The sequence below is a fragment of the Pleurodeles waltl genome, chromosome 1_1, assembly GCF_031143425.1.
Source record: "Pleurodeles waltl isolate 20211129_DDA chromosome 1_1, aPleWal1.hap1.20221129, whole genome shotgun sequence".
In the NCBI taxonomy this organism is placed as follows: domain Eukaryota; kingdom Metazoa; phylum Chordata; class Amphibia; order Caudata; family Salamandridae; genus Pleurodeles; species Pleurodeles waltl.
In genome coordinates, this window is record NC_090436.1 from 705738758 (window position 1) to 705760438 (window position 21681).

Consider the following 21681-nt stretch of genomic DNA (forward strand, 5'->3'; position numbering starts at 1 on the left):
TGAGCAAGTAAATGAATAAAAGTGAAAAATTAAAATAGTATTTTTTCACAAAAACAGGTGAATGGCCCTGTAAAACTTGCTGCTGTCAGGCCTTTATAAAAAAAAAATGGGGAAGGAAACATCAGGAAGACCGGGAGAGAATGGAATGAAAAGTGCACGGGTGAATCAAAATGTATTTTTTCCCCCTTTTTGAATCACAGAATGGGCTGGGTAGCATTGAGGAACACTGGGGACTAAAGGAAATGCACTGGGAAGAAAAAGCTGTGCGCACGGCAAAGACATACATTACCATGGAGTTCTTTATTCAAAATGATCCCTTCAAGTATGCAGTGGAAGAATACAACTCACCCAGTCAAAACACTGGGAGACCATAATGCTCCTGGGGTGTAACAAACAGAAGAATAACAAATTATGCCATAATTGAGAGTAGACAACTAAGGTAGACCACAAAGCTGGTCATCTATGAGCAAGCAGCTAGCCCAAAAGCCGACTACGCACCTGTAATGAATTGGAAACAATAGGCCTGGCCAACAGACAGCAAAAGATTATAACCGGCCCTACCTAAAAATCAGTATACTCATTCTTGCTTCCACACAAGTTGCTGCCCTGTCTGATGCACTGGTGAGATGTATGGCTCATTTCTGTTCTGTAATAGTCTAGGACTTGGTGGTCCACAATGCTCTCTTTTAAACTGTGGTTTAAGTAATTTACACTTATTTTTTCTTTCCAGCTATGCAAAGAAAGAAGCAGACCTTGGGGATGCACTGTCCAAGCTTAAAGCCCTTGAATCGTCACTGAACTCAAAAGATGCTGCCCTTGCTACAGCCCGCAGTGAAAAGAAAGCACTGGAAAAACAACTGGATGACCTGCAGGAGGAGTGTGATCAGGTGAAAAATGACTAGCTTTTCTAGCTGCTATAGCTGTTGCACTGTCATATTATCTTGGAGAATCCACTTTTGTGAAAGAGGATCCATATCTGATTTGCCAGCTATTTGCATTTTATAGCTCAAAAGACAATGCAATTAGACTCAATTATTTGACTGAATTAACGTTTTTTAATTTTGGGGGAGTACATAAATTCTAAAATGAAAGTGGCCTTTTGAATGCTTTTTTAATTTCTGTTGGAATCTAGGGAAATGTTATTTTGAAATAATCTGTTGCTCCTAGCTTATAAAGAGTTCATGAGCTGCTACCAGAGTACCCTTGTGACCGTGATTTGCAGTATTGTTAATCATCTTTTCTCTTGAGTTTCCTGGTTGAACAATAACTCTTCAGACTGTTAGGAATGTATAACTTGGGAGACTGTCCATAATAAAACTACATTCCTGGGCAATGGGTCCCAACCAAATTGTGGCAATAGTCTTGCATCTCACAGAAGAATCAATGGTCCATATCCATGAATCCAATAACTTTCTCTCAATTGTGTTCTTTGCTCTGAAATGTTCTTATGGCATATACAACACGTAACAAGGGAAAGGTGTGGACATTGCTTTCCATTGTAGTCTACTCCATCTTTACGGAGCATTTTGCTTATTCAGCTTTTGGTTACCAAAAATGTTAGCATGGAAGCAAAATATGATTTGTAGCACAATCAATTGGAGTTTGTGTGATGACCACAGAGCTGAAACCCATGTTTAAATTTTGTTTGATTATTGTACTTAAGCTTAACGTACCATATTTAACCTAATTTCAATATTTCTTAGATGTAAACTTTTAGGCTTCCTCTTCAAATTATATTCTAGTGTTTAAAATTGCCTAACCTCTTGTCAGAATTGTTTAAAGGCATATGTTAATTTAAATTTTTGGTTCTAAATTGTAGCTTGCAGCCTCCTTGAACTCCGCCAAGAAACAGCTGGGGGATGAAACGTTGATTAAAGTGGATCTTGAAAATCGTTGTCAAAGTCTCATAGAAGAACTGGAGTTTCGTAAAAATGTTTATGAGGAGGTACTCTAAATTTAAACTAATTGAAATTACTTAACAAACATCTGTGCTTGGACACTTCTCCAAACTTTAACTCCCTTCTTTTCTTCTCAGCTTGTCTTTAGCTACTCTAATGCCTTCCGTGCCATTTTGCATCTTGACCCTGTCATATCATATATTATATTAAGGTACTTCTCCCCTCTGCAGGAGTTTATAAGCATGGTTCTTGAATATTCTGGGTTCCAATATTCATATCCTTATTGTATATAAAGGGAATCTGATTGTCATGCACTGGTATTGGTGGAAATAATGCTTTTGCCCGTTTTGAAAAGGAACTTAACAGGTGTTAAGTGCCTGCTCCCTTTCACAGTAGCAGAAAACTGACATGCAAGCTCCTACTTGCTGCTTGATTATAAATAATTCCATATTCCAGGGATTTAAATGAGCTCAATAGGCTTTTGCAGTGTTGGCACATCTAACTTCATGTCTGGCAGCAAACAAGCTGACTTGTGCATAAGCAGTTTGTATGAATACCTCTTTGTGCATCTTTTCTTCATACCTAGGAAATTAAGGAGACCAGCAAAAGGCATGAAACTCGTTTTGTGGAGGTGGACTCTGGTCGCCAGGACTATGATTTTAGATTGGCTGAAGCTCTTCAAGATATTAGAGAGCAACATGACTTACAAGTTAAACTGTATAAGGAGGAACTGGAGGAAACCTACCATGCCAAGGTGCGTATTTATTTATTTTTTTCACTTGTATGATGTGAACACGCTGCTGAGGACGTGATACACAGAGGTAAACTTATACGTTTGTTACACTTTTTCAGTGTTCATAAAACTGCATTTTAAAGGTAAGTCCAAGTGCAGAAACTCCGTAGTCGGGCAGAGAACTCTGCATATAAAAAGATGAAACTGGCCTCCTGTATCATGCGCCTCTTGCGTTTCCTCTTTAGTGAACCTCATCCTTGGTCACCTGACCATCTGCTTGGTGCCTGAATACTTTAGTGCTATTCGTGCAGTTAGTTTGTCTTCAGAAGAATGTTTTAGGCAGCCCGCTTTGCAATGCTGTTGCTTATTATTTGTTCATTTTTGTGTACAGGTGATGTACAGTCTTTACAAAATATTTGCCACTTTTGCCAAAATATAATGCCTAAAAGGACCACCTATAATTCTTTAATACTCACTTGCTAGTTGTTACCAGTAATGTACTGTTAAGTAGCATCAGATTATACACAACCTAATAAATACTTTATTGTGCTCTTTATGTCCAGGTGTTAAATAGCTTATGATTTCTAGAAGGATGCTCTTCCAAACAAACCTGCTCTTCTTGTAAACTGCTGTACCTTTCTATGGGTTGAATTTTGTTTCGAGGTTTAGTTCTATAACACAGTTCTTAATATTAAGACAAGGTAAACACAATAGCAAAATATAATTATTTGTAGTCTAGGCCGGAGCATCAATTTTCATTCCTAGCTTCTGGAACATTATCCCCTACCCTGATGTAGATTTCTTCCCAGAGGTCATGTGTCAAATGACTCAAATACTTTATACTTTATACTTGAAATGTTTGTGTGTCTGGTTTAACACTTTGAATATCTAATAGGATAGATGGATGTGAATTTTGAATTGCCCACTGTTAAATCACTTGCATCAAAGGGGGGGAAGGAGGAATGGGAGGGGTTAGGCTAACACCCCCAGCCAGGATCGGCTCTAGCGCTGGTTGCACTCAGTGCGACAGTCCTGGTTTTTTTGGCTCCCCTCTCCCCTGTGACCTTCTACATGAATTTCCTCATTATCACTCCAACAGTGCACCTCATTTCTCCATAGCCTCTCTTACATGCATTTAATTTTTTATAGTGCTGCTCATAGTTCATTCACACCCAGTTCTGTGATCTTCATGGTACAAGCACCAGTCCCACCACCCTAATGCCCACCGGCAATAGGGCTGGGCAAGCATTTCCAGAATTGGGTTCAAAGCTAAACTCCTAGCTATTGTAGGAGGGGAAAGTGACCAATTGTGCAGTTCAAATATATTGGACAAACCTGATAGTATAACATATTTGTTGTATATTTGACACTGTTCCTAGGCTTTAACTCATTTCATGTCCAGAAAATTGTTCTTGACCCATTTGTGGCTGAAAGTACAGTTTTAGTTCACTTAATGAAATGTTGAAACATATTCATGGGAAAGGTTGCCCTTATGTATTGTATCAAATATTAGGCTTAGTAGGAGTGCTCAGTTTCTGCCAGTAGTTGAAGGTGGAGCCCATGGTTCATCATCAGACTTTGTTATAGAACAAAAGAGTGAAAACCCCAAAAGTGAAACGGGGGAAAGAACGGCAAAACTGTGACCAGCGGAGTAAGCAAAGATGACAACCTGCAAGAGTGAGGAAAAAAGCACAGGGAGTGTCCAGTGGTGGATGAAAATGGCACACAGTAAAATCACATCTAGGCAGTCTTGGTGTTAGTCTCTCACAGCATTTGAAATTGCCAGGTACAGGCTGCTTAATGGGTTACACCACGTTACGCTGGAGTGTGTGACTGGTTAGTCACAAATTCAATTTCCAAAATACTATTCCTTCTTTCTGAGCTAATTGTGTGCAACGAGTTGGCAGTATTGCTGCCTGTAAATGCACTGCCACACACCTGTGGTACACTAAATAAAAATCCAATAGTTAGTGTTAAAATGCCACATTGAGCAGTTCCCATATAGGTATTCTATAGAGCAATATCCACGCAGGAATGCACCAGGCTGTTATTGACGAACTCTCACAAAAGTTGGCAAGTGGGCAGTATTATGGCGCAGAGGTGGCAGCCTTGATGGTAGACGTCTAGCTAGAATAGATGTGAAGTTATTTGTTAAGGAAAATTGGTACAATTCCCTGTAGAGATGAAAAGAATCAAAGGCTATAGAGGTCCAGGAATGGCATTCTTGTTCTCCATCTGAATCCATTGCAGTGTTTAAATCATCCTTTGTGCACATCATTGCTGATTTTGTGCCACAGCCATACCCGAATCTTATTTTGGTATTCTGAGAGGTTATAGTCTTAGATCTATGTAGATATGTGTCTTAAAGCAGATCTTTGAATCTTTCTGACTAGAAACAATTACTTATTGACCTGACCATAAGTTAGAAAGAGGGTTTGTTTGAATGCCTAGTTGTTTTAGGGAGTTCTTTTGGGTATAGACCTTTAGCCAAGGCGTTGTAGATATTTCTAGCTGTATTGGCTGCAGAGCTATTAAGAATATTCTTGCATACATGAACAGGACATGGATATGCCGGTGATCGTGTTGGCTTACAAGTTTTTGCAGCCTTGATAAAGTCTTGTGTGGTCATGGGGCTAAAGGAGAGGAACTCTGGTTGTTTTCATAATTTGTTTTCTAGTAAACTGCACAGCATTGCTGGAATTGTGATTGAGCAATGATTGAGCAGTGGAGAGGAAAGGGGGGGGGGGGGGTCTAAAATTATTTGAAGGTTAGGAAGACCTGTGGGTGTGCCAGGCACACATCAAGGGCAAGTGGCAAGGCCTTCGACTGTGCTGCCAAGGAACCCGGATGTCAAAGTTCACCTCCACTTCAGGTACTGTGGTTGGAGGACCCTTTCCCTCGGAGTTCTTAAAGCAGGTCTGTTTTTGTAACCTTGGGGGCCCATCAGCTCTCCTTGTTCAGGTCTCCCGTCTCATGTTAGTCTCTTGACCACTGTCTTCTCTTCAGGCTGCTTTCCAGGACATAGTGCATAGTCTGAAGCAAGGCATCCATCAAGTTTCATGGCGTTCCTGCCTCCAGTCAGCTTTTCCTGCTACACTACTCCTGACTTTCTTCAGAAGAAAAAAATTAACATCCATGCTTTTCACCATATTAAGGTTGAACAGTGGCTATTCCTGTAGGTGTTTTCTGTACAGACATGGACAGTTATTGGAAAGAATATATAGTGAGTTCAGTGATTATACACTGAGGCCCAAATATGCATCAGTTTAGTATCCATGTAATGACCCATTTAATAGAGTCCACTACGCAATATATGAAGTGACCAAACCAAAAGTAAGCCCATATTAATTTAGGAAAAATATAATGTTGCATGTATATGCTCTACTAGATAAGATTCGTATTCCGACGAGACCACTGTGCACTACCTAACTCCTTGTAGTCACTGTCATCCACTCACTAAGATTTCAATGAATCAAGGGCAGAATGGGTGCAGATGGGAACTGTACAAATAATTTAAAACAATGTGATTCTGAATAAAGCAGAGTGTAATAAAACCACTGCACTGCTTCTGGATAATAACTAATACTCTGCAACCATTGACATAACTTCATGCACCCAGCTGGAAAAGTTGAGATGCTTAGGTTATGACGCGGTTTTTTTTTTTTTGGGGGGGGGGGGGTTTTAAGCACGTAGTTAACGCATGTGTTTCAGAACATCTGTGATTCAAAATTCAGCAATCGCCTGCCCATATGTGATCATCAGAAAAAGAGCCTTTAAGTAGCACACCTAAAAGAGGAGCTTTGTCTCTGCCCACATGTAGGTTACCTTGCAGGGGGTGTGGAATTCCTATAGCCCGACACACAGGACATAATGTTTGGGGGTCAAGTACAAGTTTTCATGCTTAATGGCCTTGGGACAAGTAGGCCCAACACCTTGCAGTGCACATTCTGCCAGTTTACAGGGAAGGGAACTGTCTGAAGTTGAGGTAATGATTGGGTCCATATGCTAATGCTGTTCGATCTTGTATTTATGGTTCATTAATGTAAAGCCGTTAGAGTGAGCGCTTTAAATAACCATTGTAAGGTCACACTGCACTACCGACAGTGGTTCCAGTAAAAAAAAAAAAGTGTACACATGTTTGGGGAAAATTTAACAATATGAGGCTACGTATAATGCTCCCAGAAAGCTCTCTAATGTTTTGAAGAAGTTTGTAAACAAGATTGACGAATCTTTGCTTTCAGGAAAAAATCCATGTAGGGGAAAAACGTTTTTCTGAATTACTGGGAATTTCTAGGTGCTGGTTCTTTAAAGCATCATTTTCGTAAAAATGTGTTGATGCATGCTAGTATTTCTATAAATATTCGTAATGTGAAATCAGTGTAACCATTTTCAACAATATTATAGGTCAGTTTTTGTTTTTTTGTTTTTGTCAATGCATATATATATATATATATATATATATATATATATATATATATATATATATATATATATATATATGGTTTTGGCATGGCTTTTGTGGGAGCTGCAGGCCCTCAGCATTGTAACAAATATTAGCAAAAAGCAAAACAATATTTGGTCTCAAAAAGCACACATTGCCACACTAGGTCCTGGCACTCAGCAGAACTACTTTGTGTGCCAATATGCTCCTTGTGGAGCTCACAGTAAAGGCAGCTGATAGATGGATATAGAGAGAAATTGAATTTTAATAAAAACAATGTCTTGGTTAACACCAAACTAATAAGGGCCCAATTCTTAAAGAAAGTCACAAAAGTGTACCCATGGTAAATGACTGTATTAGTGGCTTTAATGAATTTGCACGAAATTACAGTAGTAGACCATGAAATTGTACTCCAAGAAAATATTTGAACTGTATTTTAGCTCGAGCAATTATGCATATGTGGTTTTGCTCATGCGAAAATCTATTGAGCGTTTACAAGTTCACTTTCCTCCCAACCACTTTTTTCCCCCCAACCCTGGAAGAACGTCTTCTCCTGCCCTTTTCAGGAGTGAATTTCTAGCTTTTCTCAGTATGGGAAAATTAGAGAAGAGCTGGTGAAAATCCTTACTACATGCAAGTTAGTAGGTTTGCACAGACACAGAAGCCATTCCAGCCCTGGAACTATTGCTTACTGCCTCCTCCAGCCCGAGTGTGTAGATCTACAGAGGTAGCAAAATACGGAAATTGCTATAGTAGTGCTTGAAATTACGAATATTCAAGCACTGCTATAGTATTTTAGCTAATGCATAATCAGGGAGGCTATTGTCAGAGCTTTTACATAATGAGATTGGTGCCATGTAGTGCCACAACGAATTATTGCAGATATTTTTACGGGACAACCGTTTTAGAAAGCAACCAGTCTTGTGGACTAGTAGGTATTTTACTAAATTCCACACTCCTGTGTTGAGTACACTATTGGATTGGGCAGACGGTGTATGCTGTCATTGAGAAACAGTGCTTGTCATATTCCTGTTGGATCCTGAGGCCTAACGAATATTCAGTCACCTTAAAATTTAATGATGTGGCAGTCTGCAATGGGAAGACTTTCATTTATGCTGTAACATTATTAGCTAATACTATTTCTAAAACATCATGACATGCTCACTGTGTGCATTAACTACACTGTAGACAATATTTTTATTACTAGACTAATCCTTTTGACGAATAACTATTTTAATTTAGGAAATTCCCTCATTCCATATGGCTGTGTCATCCACATTGAAGCTGCAAAGGTCTCTGTGCAGATTTTTTGTTTTTCTCCATTTACATTTGTGCTATGAAGAAAAAGCAATTGGCTCTACCCTTCCGTCCCAGTACTCCGGACATGCATGTTTCTGCTTCCCCAACATGCCTCATGATGATCCTGCCGCATCAGTGCACTCTGTTTGCTTTTCCAGCTGCAGCCACCCCCACATGTACTACTCCCCGAAGCAATGGGAGCCAAATTCACAGTTGCTGGGATAGCCCGGACCACGAGGCTCACTTAAGACTAGAATTTGGGAAAACTTGCAAATAGGTTAAGAGTGTGACGGGATTAGCCACTCTTTAATTGTATTCATTTTACGGTAAGACAATGCTTTTAGTTCATTACGAAATCTCTGCTCCTGTCCCTTCTGCAGAGACAATGTTCACTCAAGTCTTAAATTGATTCCTCTACTCCCTGCAAATTCTGCACACTAGTGGAAACTAAATATCTGTGTAAGTGGTGATGTGTGGAACTTCCTCAAATTCAAGCAAGCAAAACAAGTTAACAGATTTCTTGTAGATGGTTTAAGGGAGAGTGGGCTTCTCCTCTGAGAATTTTATTGAAACTTTTGAGGTCGAATTTGCTAAAGCTCTGTAGCCCCTTATAGGGCATTCATGTAATATTCCTAACAGTAGATCCTTTTTCTTTTTTTCAAATGTCACATGTCAGAAATGGCTTCCACTATACCTTGGTCAGCATTTTTTTTTTCATGAGTGAGTCTCTTCTACAAAGGCGTGTGTACAGTTCCAGAAATTTACCATGGGTACTTTAGCCATAGTCATGGGTAACTGTAAAAATGTCCTCCGATATACAAGGGAGAGTGTAGGAAAGTGCCCTTGTTGGCATGGTTACCTGCCCACTTTTTGCCTGATATTGATGCCAACTTGACTGAGTACAGGATTCCTGCTAACCAGGCCCCAGCACCAGTGTTCTTTCCCAGAAACTGTCCCATTGCTCTCACAATTGGCACATCCCTGGCAGAGTTAAGTCCCTTGTGACAGGTACTCATGATACCAAGAGCCCTGTGGCCCGGGAAGGACTGCAGAATGAATTATGCCACCCCGGGGGACAATTCACCAAGCACAGGCACACTGCCATTGAAGCTTGTGTGTGCTGGGGGGGGGGGGGGGGGGGGTTGTAGAGAGAGACAGTCGACGTGGCACCCCTTCCAGGGTGCCATGCTCACAAACCACTGCCTGTGGCATAGGTAGGTCTTACAGCCCTAAAGGCAGGGTGCACTATACTACAGTTGAAGGCATAGCTGCATGAGCAATATGCCCTTATAGTGTGTAAGTTCATTCTTGGATATTTTAAGTACAGTGTGGCCATATTGAGTATATGGGCTGGGAGTTTGCCATTACGAACTCCACAGCTTCATAATGGCTTCACTTGATACTGGGAAGTTTGGTATCCAACTTCTCAGCATAATAAACCCACACTGATGCCAGTGTGGGATTTATTGAAAAATGCACCTAAAGGCCATCTTAGAGATGCCCCCTGTATGTTGCCAGCCTGCCACTTCCAGGCAAGTTCCTGACCACATAGTCCATGGACCATTTTGAGCTCTCAGTGGCCAGGAACAAAGCATGCACTGGGTGGAGGTGCTACACACCTTCCACACCCCCTTCCCCCACCCCTCCTGCAGAAACTTTTAACACTTGGCAGTGATCTCAGGCCTCCTGTTACAGTGCTCCCAGGGCACTCCAGCTAATGGAGATGCCCCCACCACCAGATAAAGCCCCACTTTTGGTGGCAAAACCGGTGGGAAAAATGGGAAAACAAGGAGGAGGGACCACCCATTACGTGTCCAGAGCAGAGGTGCCCCCCCCCCCCCCCCCTCCCCAGGACACTGGAAGTAGCCACCCTCCGTGACAGTAGCCATTGCTACTGCCGTCGGACCCCTGCAATGCCCCCTAAACCCAGGATTTAAGGGCTCCCCTGAACCAAGATTGTCAGGTTCCTGGTGACCTCACAAGAGATGGCTAAGCTGACCCCCAGCAGAGAAGACTGAAGACAAACTGACTTGGCCCCAGCCCAACCAGCCTGTCTCCAGCTTCAAAAACCCTGCAAAAAGAAGGCGACATATCCTGCAGGACCAGTGACCTCGGTCTCCAGAGGACTGCATGCACCCCGGAGGACTAAACAACGGCCCCGTCCAAGGACTCCATAGCCTCCCGGATCCGTGAGTCCTGTCCACTCTGCACCCGATGCCCGCAACCCGCGTCCAGGTGGGCCACCGACTAGTGCTGGTCCCCAGGCGATTTTGAGCTAGTGCCCATCCTGGGTTGATCCCTCCAGTCCGCCATGACAATGTCTGCAGCCTAAATCCGGAGGACCCACCCCCCCTTGACTGCGACAGAAGCAGGCCTGATTTTTGAATTGCCCCCTCCCCCCCCCCCCCCCCCCCCCCAAGGCTCCATAGGAGCCCATGTTAAACCAACCTCAACTTTGACCTCTCCATCTGGCCGGCCCAGTGTTGTTGGTAGTTGGTGTTTGGAGTTAACTTGAACCCCAACCTTTGGACATCCTTAAACCCTGGAGACTGGAACTGTAAGTCTTGTACTTGCCTTTAAATTGTACTAACAACTCTTCCCCCCCCAACTGTTTCTGAAAATTACACTGTCAATTTTTAAAACAGATTATTGCTATTTATTCAAAAACTGTATAACTTGCCAATACTTAATGTGGTATTGATACATATGTTGGATGCTTACTTGCAAATGTACGTACCTGCAACATGAATCTTGTGGGTCTAGAAATAAAGTAACTAAACCTATTTTGCTATATAAAAACCATTGGCATGGAGTTAGTCATTGAGTATGTGCTTCACTTTATTGTCTGTGTGTATACAACAAGTGCTTTGCACTACCGTCTGATAAGCCTAATTGCTTGATCACAATACCACAAAGAGCATTAGTATTATCTACTTAGCCTCTGTTAACCCTTTAGGGAACCCCTGAACTCTGCACACTGTCTCATTTTGATTATAGTATATACAGAGCCAGCTTCCTACAGTAAGCATTTTGCCATTGCCGTCTTTTTTTTTTCTTCAAGAGTACAAGAAATCTCTTGAGGAGAATTACCTCAAATATCGGTCCCAGCATTTTTGCTATGGATCCACCTCGTATGCTTAGAATTGCATGTATCATGTCCGGATATTCCGCCAGGTGTGGTGTTGCGTGTTCGGTGTCCATGCTGATGGGTATGACTTGGCGAGCGGCTTTATCACAGTTACGAGTCCCTATGACCACCAATGATGGTGTCTTAATGGAAGCATGTCAGGGCCTGCAGTTTGCCATGGGTAACACCTCCCGTCCGTATGCTATTTGTGCCCTTGTCCACAAGGTAAGAATAATCAAGTATGCCAGACCAGCAACACACGTGCAAGCATAACAAATACACGTACGGACAAGTACATACTGACAGTGATTCTTACTCCTTCCCTCACTCATTCTCTCACTGACTGAGTGCATGGTGAGACGAGCTAGTGCAGGGTGGTGGTGTGTCCCCATCAGTTCTGCAGACTATTGTCCCTGTGTGTAGGAAGGGTGAACAGAGTGCCTGTATGAGTGAAGAAGTGCAGGCTAAGTAGTGTGGCTCCATAGTGAGAGTGTGCTTGTTTGCATGGTGTGAGTGCTGTGCCAGTGTTGAAGTGTGAGCTGTGCGAGCAACAGGAGTGCTTATGTGAGTGATGTGACAGTGTAAGAGTAGGGAGAGAGGAGTGACTGCAGGATGAGTGATGTGACCACATGAGTTTGGGTGCGGATGAAAGTGCAGAGTGGGACGAATTAATACATGGTTAGTGATTTGCTTTTTATTAGTGAGATTGCGGAGTGACAGGTGAGTAAATAAATCCAGGATGTGTACAGAGCTGCAAATCATCTGTGAGGGTCACATGACGGTGAACTGTAGGCATGCACAGATCAAGTGATTTGCCCAGAATCGCAGAATGTTGAGCTGACACCAAGACTCTAATCTGCTTCTGCAGCTCAGACTGTTAAGCCACAGCCTTGCCTAAAGTGTCACATCAGTGCAGGGTGAGTACAAGGTGAACAGCACAAGTGCATGGTGACTGGTGTGATTGCACTGTGATCACTCTGTACAGGGTAAGAAGAGGGAGAACAGCATGAGTGCAGTGTGTGCTGGGTGAACGCTGAGCTCGCGTGAGCACAGGGTAAGAGGAGGAAGAACAGTGTGAGTGCAGGGTAGTAGGAGGGTGAATGGCGTGAGTGCATGGTGAGTATTGAGTGCGCAGTGTGATGGCGAGGGCCAGTTGGGCAGAGCTGAGATGTCAGACGGGCTTGTGGAATGTCAGGCGGGCTTGTGGAATGTCAGGCGGGCTTGTGGAATGTCAGGCGGGCTTGTGGAATGTCAGGCGGGCTTGTGGAATGTCAGGCGGGCTTGTGGAATGTCAGGCGGGCTTGTGGAATGTCAGACGATGGCTGAGGTATGTGGATCTGATGTTGTGGAGGGCCTTGTATGCGGCATGAGAACCTTGAAGGTGTTTCTTTTGTTGATTGGGAGCCAATGAAGGTCTCTTAAGTGACCCTCCGGTGGCTGCTGCAGGGGATGTCCAGGATGAGTCTGGCCGAGGTATTCTGGATTCGCTGCAGTTTCTTTTGGAGTATTTGGGAGGGGCCTGTGTAGAGTGCGTTGCGGTAGTTTAATTTGCTGCTAACGAGCACCTGGGTGACTGTACTCTATCGGGATCCATTTGAAAATCTTTCGGAGCAGGCAGTGTGTGTGTAAGAATGAGGATGAGACTGTTGGTTTGGTGGCTTATTGAAAGCAAGAAATTGAGGATGATACCCAGGTTGCAAGAGGGTCAATGGGCTCCTCAACTCAGGATGAGGATCTCCGTTTTGTTGGAGTTGAGTTTCAGACAGCTGTGCTTCTTCCGCACCCCCTCCCCCCCCCCCCACCCCCCCCCCCAACCCCCCAGGCGGCGTCTGACTTCATTCCATTGTGGAAGTTGCCTTTTGCGATTGTAGGCTTGTTGGTAAGGGAGAGGATCAGTTGGGTGTTGTCTGGGTAGGAGACTATGCTGAGTCCATGGTTTCTGACAATGTAGATGTTGAAGAGGGTGGGGCTCAGAGAGGAGCCCTGAGGAACTCTGCAGCTGCTCTGACTGTTTTGAGGAGAGTGATGGGAGCCTGACTTTGTGGGTTCGGCCGGTGAGGAAGGAGCAGATATGTTATAAGGCTTTGCTTCGTCATGGACTTCAGTGCAGAGGTTGAGGTGGGAGACTGTGTCGAAGGCGGCAGAGAGGTCCAGGAGGAATGGGGGCTGCGGTTTTGCCTCAGTAGAGGAGAGTGGTCTCAGTACTGAGGTTGCTTCTGAAGCCTGATTGGGAGGGGTCCAAGATGTGGTTGATTTAGATGAATATGGTGAGTTGGGAGTTGATGGCCTTCTCTGACTTTGGCTGGGAAGGGATGCAGAGCGATGGGTGTGTAGTTTTTGAGGTCTGTCAGCAGAGGGTTTCTTCAGCAGTGGGTTGATTTCTTCATGATTTCCATCTTCGGGGAAGATGGCAGACTCTATGCTGCACCATTATCTGCCCCATTGTTTGGGTGCGATGATGGTGTGGTGCCCGCTTGGTAGATGTGGTGGGGGCATAGGTCAGAGGAACTGTGGAGTGGATGGTTTTTATGATCTTAAGGGTGTCAGTGGAGAGAGTGGTCCTGTTGAGCAGAGTTGGCTAGGAGCTGGAGTCTTTGGGTGCAGTGGTAGCAGTGTGGGTGGGTCTTCTTTGACGAACCTATTGCTGTTCTAGCATGAATCAGAGAAGGAGGGTGGGGAAAATAAAATTGCTGATCTGCACCAAACTTTCAGTCTTATGATTAGGGTTGCCAGCTCAGTATTTTGATGTCCCAGCCCGTACAAAAAGAGAGAATCACCTATTGCTGGTATTTTTAGCACTTGCGTGTCCATACTTCAAACTACAAATGAAAGCACTTTTAAATGTGTTCTAGGGCTACATTAATGATCCTTGACTAATAATTAGGGGAAACAAATACAGAAAATTAATGTTACAAATGAATGCACAGTTTTATTTACATCCCTATTTAGTGTCAAGGCGCGGCCTTTCCAGGGTCTTAAACAACAAATGGCTGGTATTTTTCTTTTGGAAAGGTGGCGTGAAATGCGTTCTGCCACTGGCAGTAAAAGTAAAATACAGGTTTAAGGAATAGGCAGAGCAGGGACCCAGGGGGTACTGGAACCAGTGAAATGAACAAACCGTCTCCTTCGCCAGGTCACATAGGTATGTAAATGGTCTTTTAAAAACGTCTCCAAAAACGTCGGTGTTGGAGATAAGACTCCAGACACTGCTGAGTCCATGCCACAGCAGCTCAACCTACAGTAGCCCGGGCTGAGGCACGAAGTGGGGGTATTCGCAGATCGCACTCCAGGTTTACACTACAACAGTCGGCAAGAAAGTGTATACCTGAATCCACATTTGGACTGCCACTATAGGGGATTGCACATAAGTGTTGAAGTCTTGTGTGTAACTTGTGTAGAAGAAAAGATGGCAGTTTTCCGAAAGTACTTTTGTATGGCATAAAATGCATACTTTACCATCTAGGTGATCCATTGCTGACACCGTTTAATCTACAGGGATTGGATTTGCTGCTTTGTCTGACCTCCAGACTTTCACACCTTGCCATTACATGTTGATTTAACTAGTTTGTGTGCTCTGTTTTCTACTTAATTTGTACATGTTATGCACATGTTTTTCTACCCAAATTTTTGCATGCCTAATATTCAATATATTTTATGTAGTATACTTTATAATATATATGATTTTACAACACATATAATTGTGGTGAATAACTTCATTGCAGGTGACTTGCCTTGGCCAAAGATAAACCAATCGAGAAATGGAGGGCTGTATGGTAATGGTCGGTGCATGGTAAACTAAGGCTACCATATTGCCTGTAAGCAGTCCGTTTCCCCAAATAAAGGTTTTAATACTTTTGACAGTTAAAATATCAATGTTGCGAGACATTGACAAAGGTAACATACCTAAAACATTAGAGAAACAAGGCACTATAATCATTTTCACTGCCTGGACTCTACCCCAAAAGCCAGGTTAAGATGGGACCATTTTTCATACTCTAACTTCGTTTTAGCAATAAGCTGATGTAAGTTATTTTGAATCATACTTTAGAAACTTGTGTTGATATAAATACCTAGATACTTCAGACTATCTACTTTCCATTGAAAATTGTAGCCCAGGATAGCTGCTTTTGTTGAACCCCAGGTCAATGGGAGAGCTTCACTTTTATTCCAATTGACTTTGTACCCCGAAATGTTTGAGAAGCAAGAAAGACAGGAGTGCCGAGAATGAACAGCGTCTTATTGTTGCAACCAGTGGTTATAGTGCTAGAAGAAATGAGGGGAGATAAAGGACAACCTGGCGGGTTCCTCTTTGCACTAAAAAGGATTTTGATACCCCCCCCCCTTTTCTTGGTATAACCATCTGACCTTGGATATGTGTTAATTACTTGGAGATATATTAATTACCTAATCCCAACCTATGCAATGTACTGAACATATAGCTCCGTTAAGTGTGATCAAAGGCCTTCTCTGCATCTAAGGATTATGCTACTGAGTTTTCCAGCATCCTTGGGAAGCCAAAGTATGTGAGCCAAAGTGCGGAGATGGCTATGAGTTTCTCCCTGGCATGAATCCGAATTGTTTTTTTTTTCTTTTGACAAGAATGGTGGCTAACCTCTTCGAATCTATATTCAGAAGAGAAATCTGACTATAGTTACTGCAGTTTAATGGATCTTTCTCAGGTTTGGGATGGACAGTTATGATAACTTTATTTGAGAGTGAGGAGACTACCAGTTTTCTCACCTTCTTTATAGGCGTCATAAAAAGCATCTCTTGCTTCTGGTTTTACCCAACTGTAAAATTCCCCAGGAAAACCATCTTCTAACTATGCTCAGTATGTGGGCGATTGGAGATTGCTTGTGCAATTTCATCCTTTTTTGTTTCGCCCGCCAGCATGAGCTGGTCCTGTTCATTGAGGCAGGGGAGTGTTAATTTATCAAAGAATCTGTTCTTTGAGGTGGTGGTCGTCGTCAACTTCTGAACTATATAACTTGGTATAATCTGCAAATGTATTAGCTATTGCCTGAGTCTCATTAGGAGCTTACCTTCAGAGCTAGATAGCTGGAATAGCTGTCGTAGCTTCTTCTAATCGAGCTGCTCGTAAACAGCCAGCTTTTTCTCCTTGCTCGTAATTACGGGCCCTTAAGTCTATATAACATATTTTGCTTTCGAAGTATATAGCATATTACGTTTCATCTTAGCTTTTTCCAGTCTACGTCTGGAAGTTTCATTTGGATTAGCAAAAGGAGCATGTCTCAGGGTTTTGATATCATTTTCCATCATTTTGATATGTTCTGTTCTACGTTTATTTGTTATGGCAGAATCTCTCATAATTTTCTCCCTAATGGTGGCTTTTGCAGCTGCTCTTAAAATTTGCAGAGAAGAAACTGAGCCTTTACTGTCTTTCATAAGTATTCAAATGTGATTGTAATTGGGACTTCTCTGCAGGTAGTTTGTATCAACATATGTTTAACCGCCTTGGTTTCCTACAAGTGTGTTGCAGACCTAAATCAAGCTGGAGACTGATAGGAACATGTTCTGAGAGTGCAGTTTCTAAAATATTACAATCTAGTCCTTGTGGTAAAATCGAAATAAGGATATAATCTATTCTAGAATTGGGTATAATGTACTGAGGAATGGTCTCTTGGATGTAGTAAACGCCAGATGTCCGTCAAACCATGATGTTCTCATGTCTCCCAGTATTGCCCTCTCTGCCATGAGTTGTGTCTAAGGGACCCGCTCTGCATAAGATCACATCTGGGGTAAGATTACAATTGCCTCCCAGAACTATTTTGGAAATTCCTATTTCCGAAGGTAATTTGGCTAGAAAAAATTTAAAAGATAGGTGAACATGGGTCTGGATTTGGCTGCATAGTACTCGAGCTGTACTGGGTAAGATGGGGAGAGAGGGCTGGGCATGTTTGTCCTTAAACTCACACTCAAAGCCCTAGGACATAAGTGACAATTAATCAGCAATAGTTGCAAATGACTGCTTGCCTTCTTAGAACCTGTAGCAAGGTTGACACTACAAAACATCGTCCTTTGCTTGATTATCCGACAGTGTTGAAGGAGGGCAAGTTAGAAGTATCATGTAAATGTTTCTGTCCAAAATGATGAGCACTGTGTTCAGCGACACCTCCGGGCAAGTTGATCCTCATGTGATAATTAAGTCTCCTTAGGGCAGTGGTTTTCCAACTTTTTAATGCAGCGTACCCCAGTTGAAAAATAAAAATCGGGCCCCCCTCCGAATTTTTCACAATTATTCTATTAAGATGGCAATGTTTAAACATGTCTACACTTAAACATTGCAGCTAAGTTATGTTAAATTATTTTTTTTTTAAATGCAAGAAATTGTTTTCTGCTTAAAACAAAGCTCATTTATCTGCATAATTCTTCTTTTTTGCCAGAGCCTGGCACCCCTAGTTCCCCCCTTCCCCCCCCCCCCCCCCCCCCCCCCCCCCCCCCCCCCCCACCCCCCACCCCCCAGATTGAAGACCCCTGCCTTAGGGGTTCCTTTAACTTTTCAAGTTGTGACACTGTGCTTTTAGACGTACCCACCGTTCCAATCACCTCGTGGTGGTGGTGGCTTTTTTTTTTTTTTTTTTTTTAAACAATGACAATTAAGAAAGGAAGGTTCGATCTGCTGATTAGTGCCGTGGGGGGCTTTGCCCTGAAAGGGGATGCAAGTCTCAAAGGGTCCTTTCTATATTTTTCACTTTTCTCCTGTACCTCACTTAATTTCCTCCCTAACCACCAATAAGAAATGCACATGCCCATATACCCTAACATACAACTGAGTTCTGATGACTGGGAGGCTAACGTTAGCTGTTGATAAATGCAATGACCCTAAAAATTTGAATGCTGGCGCAGCAGTCTCAGCCGACCATCCTCCCCTGGCGTAGCAACTTGCCTACCACAATTTGGAAATTATATTGACTTTTCTGTTGAACTTTATATAACAGGATCGTACCTCCCTTGCAATGCCCAAAGTTCAAGCTAGCTGCCTACTGAGGAACTGCAGAAGGAAACATAAATTATCAACACAGACGCCTAGCGCTCTCTGAGCCCTGTGTAGTTTCCCCTGAGACGGGAGGCGTGATACTTTTTTTTTTTTCTTTTTTTCTTCTAATTTGTGTGTGGCCAGGAAGTTGAGGTAACTTGACAGCATGTAAGAGACATTGCTCAGCCATGTTTCCTCATTTGTGTGCTGCAGTTTGCCACTTGATGAACCTACACGAGTGTTCTTTATTACAGCTGGAGAACGCCAGAATGGCTTCTGAGATGAACAGCAGCACAGCTAGCAGTACCAAAGAAGAACTGATAGAAAGCCGCATGCGTATCGACAGCCTCTCCTCCCAGCTTTCTAATCTGCAGAAAGAGGTAAGCACGGACAATTTGTCGCTCACATTTGTCTGTACAGGAGTGGCTAGGGGTGCTGTGTGATGCAGATCACAATGCGAGAGCTGTAAAGGTTTAATGTAGTGGAACAGCTGAGGCTGTGAAAGTATTATTCTGGAACAAGCAAAGTGCATGCTGTCTTTTTCAGAAAATAACACCGCGGATCCAAAATGTTTTGAGAGGCCAGCGGGCACAATGAAGTAGGCTGTAAACACATTTCATGAAAGAAAACCCTCTAAGGTTTTTGTTGTTGTTAGTTTTAAGAATGGTCTCCATTCACTTAAACAGTGGGCTTTTTCTGTGTAATATTCATGATTTGTGGACCCTTATATTTAGTAGGCGAAAAAAATTAAGCTTCAACTACGATTTTCACAAAGCAGCATTGCACTTGGCTTTGAATTACAGATGGGTTGTTGTAAATAGTCACTAGCATGACTTAAGAGTGCATAACTCCTTCCGGGCTTTTTTCACATAACTAAACATATATAGTTTGTAGTGTTGAAAGATTATTTTATTGAAACTTTTAAACAAGATGCCTTAGTGAAAAGAGCGCGGGTAGTAATCTTTTGTACGTTTACATCAGATTAACTGTTGGGACCCACAAGACCGTTTTTGGAGCTGTTTTGTGTTGTTAGTCCTGTCCCAGTGTAGTAGTTTGAAAGAGGAAGTATTACTCTGAAGAGTATTCACGTAGGAACAGCTGAGCAATGTCAGTATTTTACGAACCGGACATGAAGCAATGTTTTACTTTTTAACCTGATGGTGGTTTCTACACACTCCAATTTCCGGTATTGCTTCACTCCACCTAAGACATAGCAGAAAAAGTTGGTTCCGTGAAGATACTCTTTTAGCTGCTGTTTTCAAATCTAGTTTGTGATGGAACAACATCTACAGGTAATATGGTCTGACCTTTTGGTTGTAAGGACACGTCTGAATTTGCGAGTTATGCTAAAGGTTGCAACTGTAGTGCTTATTTTGGAGTTTCTTATGATCCTTTATTGTTGCTCTTGCATGTGGACCACCAACCTGTGGGGGAGGATCGCCATCTAGTGGAAAGTACTCCCCTCCTTCCAGGTTGCTTATTTGTTGCTTCAGTAGCTGTGGGACATCGTTGAGCTCCGCTTTCTTTACTTTTTGGATACACTCTTCTGATTTTCTTAAGTCGACATTTGTTTTTTAACTTGTTATAAATGACAGCGCAGCATTCTTCATTTGTTTTTGGTCGGTAAACTAGCTGTATATTTATTTCCATCTTATCTGTAAAGTCAAGAGCATGGCATGATCGGATGCAAGAGTTGGAAGAAACGTTAGCCAAGGAACGAGATAACTGTCGCAGGATGCTGGCGGACAGGGAGCGAGAAATGGCTGACATACGAGGACAGATGCAGCAGCAACTTAACGACTACGAGCAACTTCTGGATGTCAAACTGGCCCTGGACATGGAGATTAATGCTTACAGAAAGCTGCTGGAGGGTGAAGAGGAGAGGTACAACACAGATTCTTGTTCGCTAGTTTGGATTCATGTTTATAGTTGCATGTTTGCAATAACTCTCACTCTCAGATTGAGGTAGGGGAAAGTGGTGCTTGGGGGCGTCTGTCCTATGCGTTTTCCCGCTGTCTAGAAACCTCCTGTAACAACTTCCCACACGTTTGCAGGGTGGTACAATGTGGCTCGGTGGTGGCATTGACCTAGTGGTGACTGACGTATATAGCTGCTGACGCCACACACCGTCTGTTTCTTTTTTGACCCGGAGCTCTGCTGCCAGTCATTTTGTCTGTATTCAGGCTCCCAATAACCTAATACAACCGTGTGCACATGGAAAAATGATGTCGCCTCAGAAGGCTACAAGCCTTAAACTGCACTGTGCCTGCTACAAACCAATATTGGTTACGGATCCGCATGACGTGTGCTTGGTGGTTAGATGCAGGACTCGAAGTCCTGTAACAAACGCTCCGCAATGCACCGTAAGATTATTGGGTAGTATGAAGATAACTGTACATTGCCAAACACAAGAATATGGGCCAGAAGTGCTTCGACATCCCTGAATGCTTTCTTTCCAAGGCTTGTCCTGGTTCATCCTGGTATTTTGGTAAATCCTAAGCAAAGTCAAAAGATCAGTCTCGATGCAAGCAAAAAATCTAAGCTGAGACCACTCTACCCTCCTGCTCCCTCTTCAGGGAGAGGTCGCACACTCGGCATTCTGAAGATCTGACTTTGCTGCTATTGTCTCAATTCCGTGGAGCTGCTGTGCCCCGAATATCAGTCAATTGTTGACTCTGCAGCAGGCACGGGCAATTAAGTAGGTACTGCTGCAAGTTTGGTTTTATGGTCCCAGGCCCCCTTGATGGCCTATAGACCCATTGATCTGCTGAGATCTCCAACTGAAGCGTGGTCGAGGGGGGCGGGGGGGGGGGGGGGGCTTTGCTAACTCACTCACTCACTTCTATAAGGCATGTGCCTGGCCTCATGCTGGCACCAAGTCACATGCCACTTGCATCGAATCTTTGCATCAGAAGTGGATTCCCTGAAGCAGTTTTCAGATCCAGAGCAGAGTTCGGCTAAATCTCGTCAAATATGCTGTGAAATCAAAGTCCAGCCCCTGTATAAGAAACTCCTGTACCTGTAACTCAACGCCGGTACTGCAGACAGTCCACTGATTCTGATGCTGTATAGGACATTCAGCATGTGTCCCATGATAGATTAGGAAGTGGTGGAAAACTTGCTGTCTCCCTCACTACAGTGATACTGGTGTAAACTTTGATTTAAAAGTGCTAATGACCTCTCTTT

At 43.0% G+C, this 21681-nt stretch overlaps 1 protein-coding gene across 1 annotated transcript in view; it reads left to right on the forward strand.

Annotated features, from left to right (window-relative positions):
* Window positions 1–21681, forward strand: part of LMNB1 (lamin B1) — an 84684-nt gene that overhangs the window by 17373 nt on the left and 45630 nt on the right. Inside the window, exons 2-6 of the mRNA XM_069227260.1 lie at window positions 731–887; window positions 1820–1945; window positions 2485–2652; window positions 18750–18875; window positions 20159–20379. Coding sequence (XP_069083361.1) covers window positions 731–887; window positions 1820–1945; window positions 2485–2652; window positions 18750–18875; window positions 20159–20379 — 798 coding nt within the window. The remainder of the gene's footprint in view (window positions 1–730; window positions 888–1819; window positions 1946–2484; window positions 2653–18749; window positions 18876–20158; window positions 20380–21681) is intronic.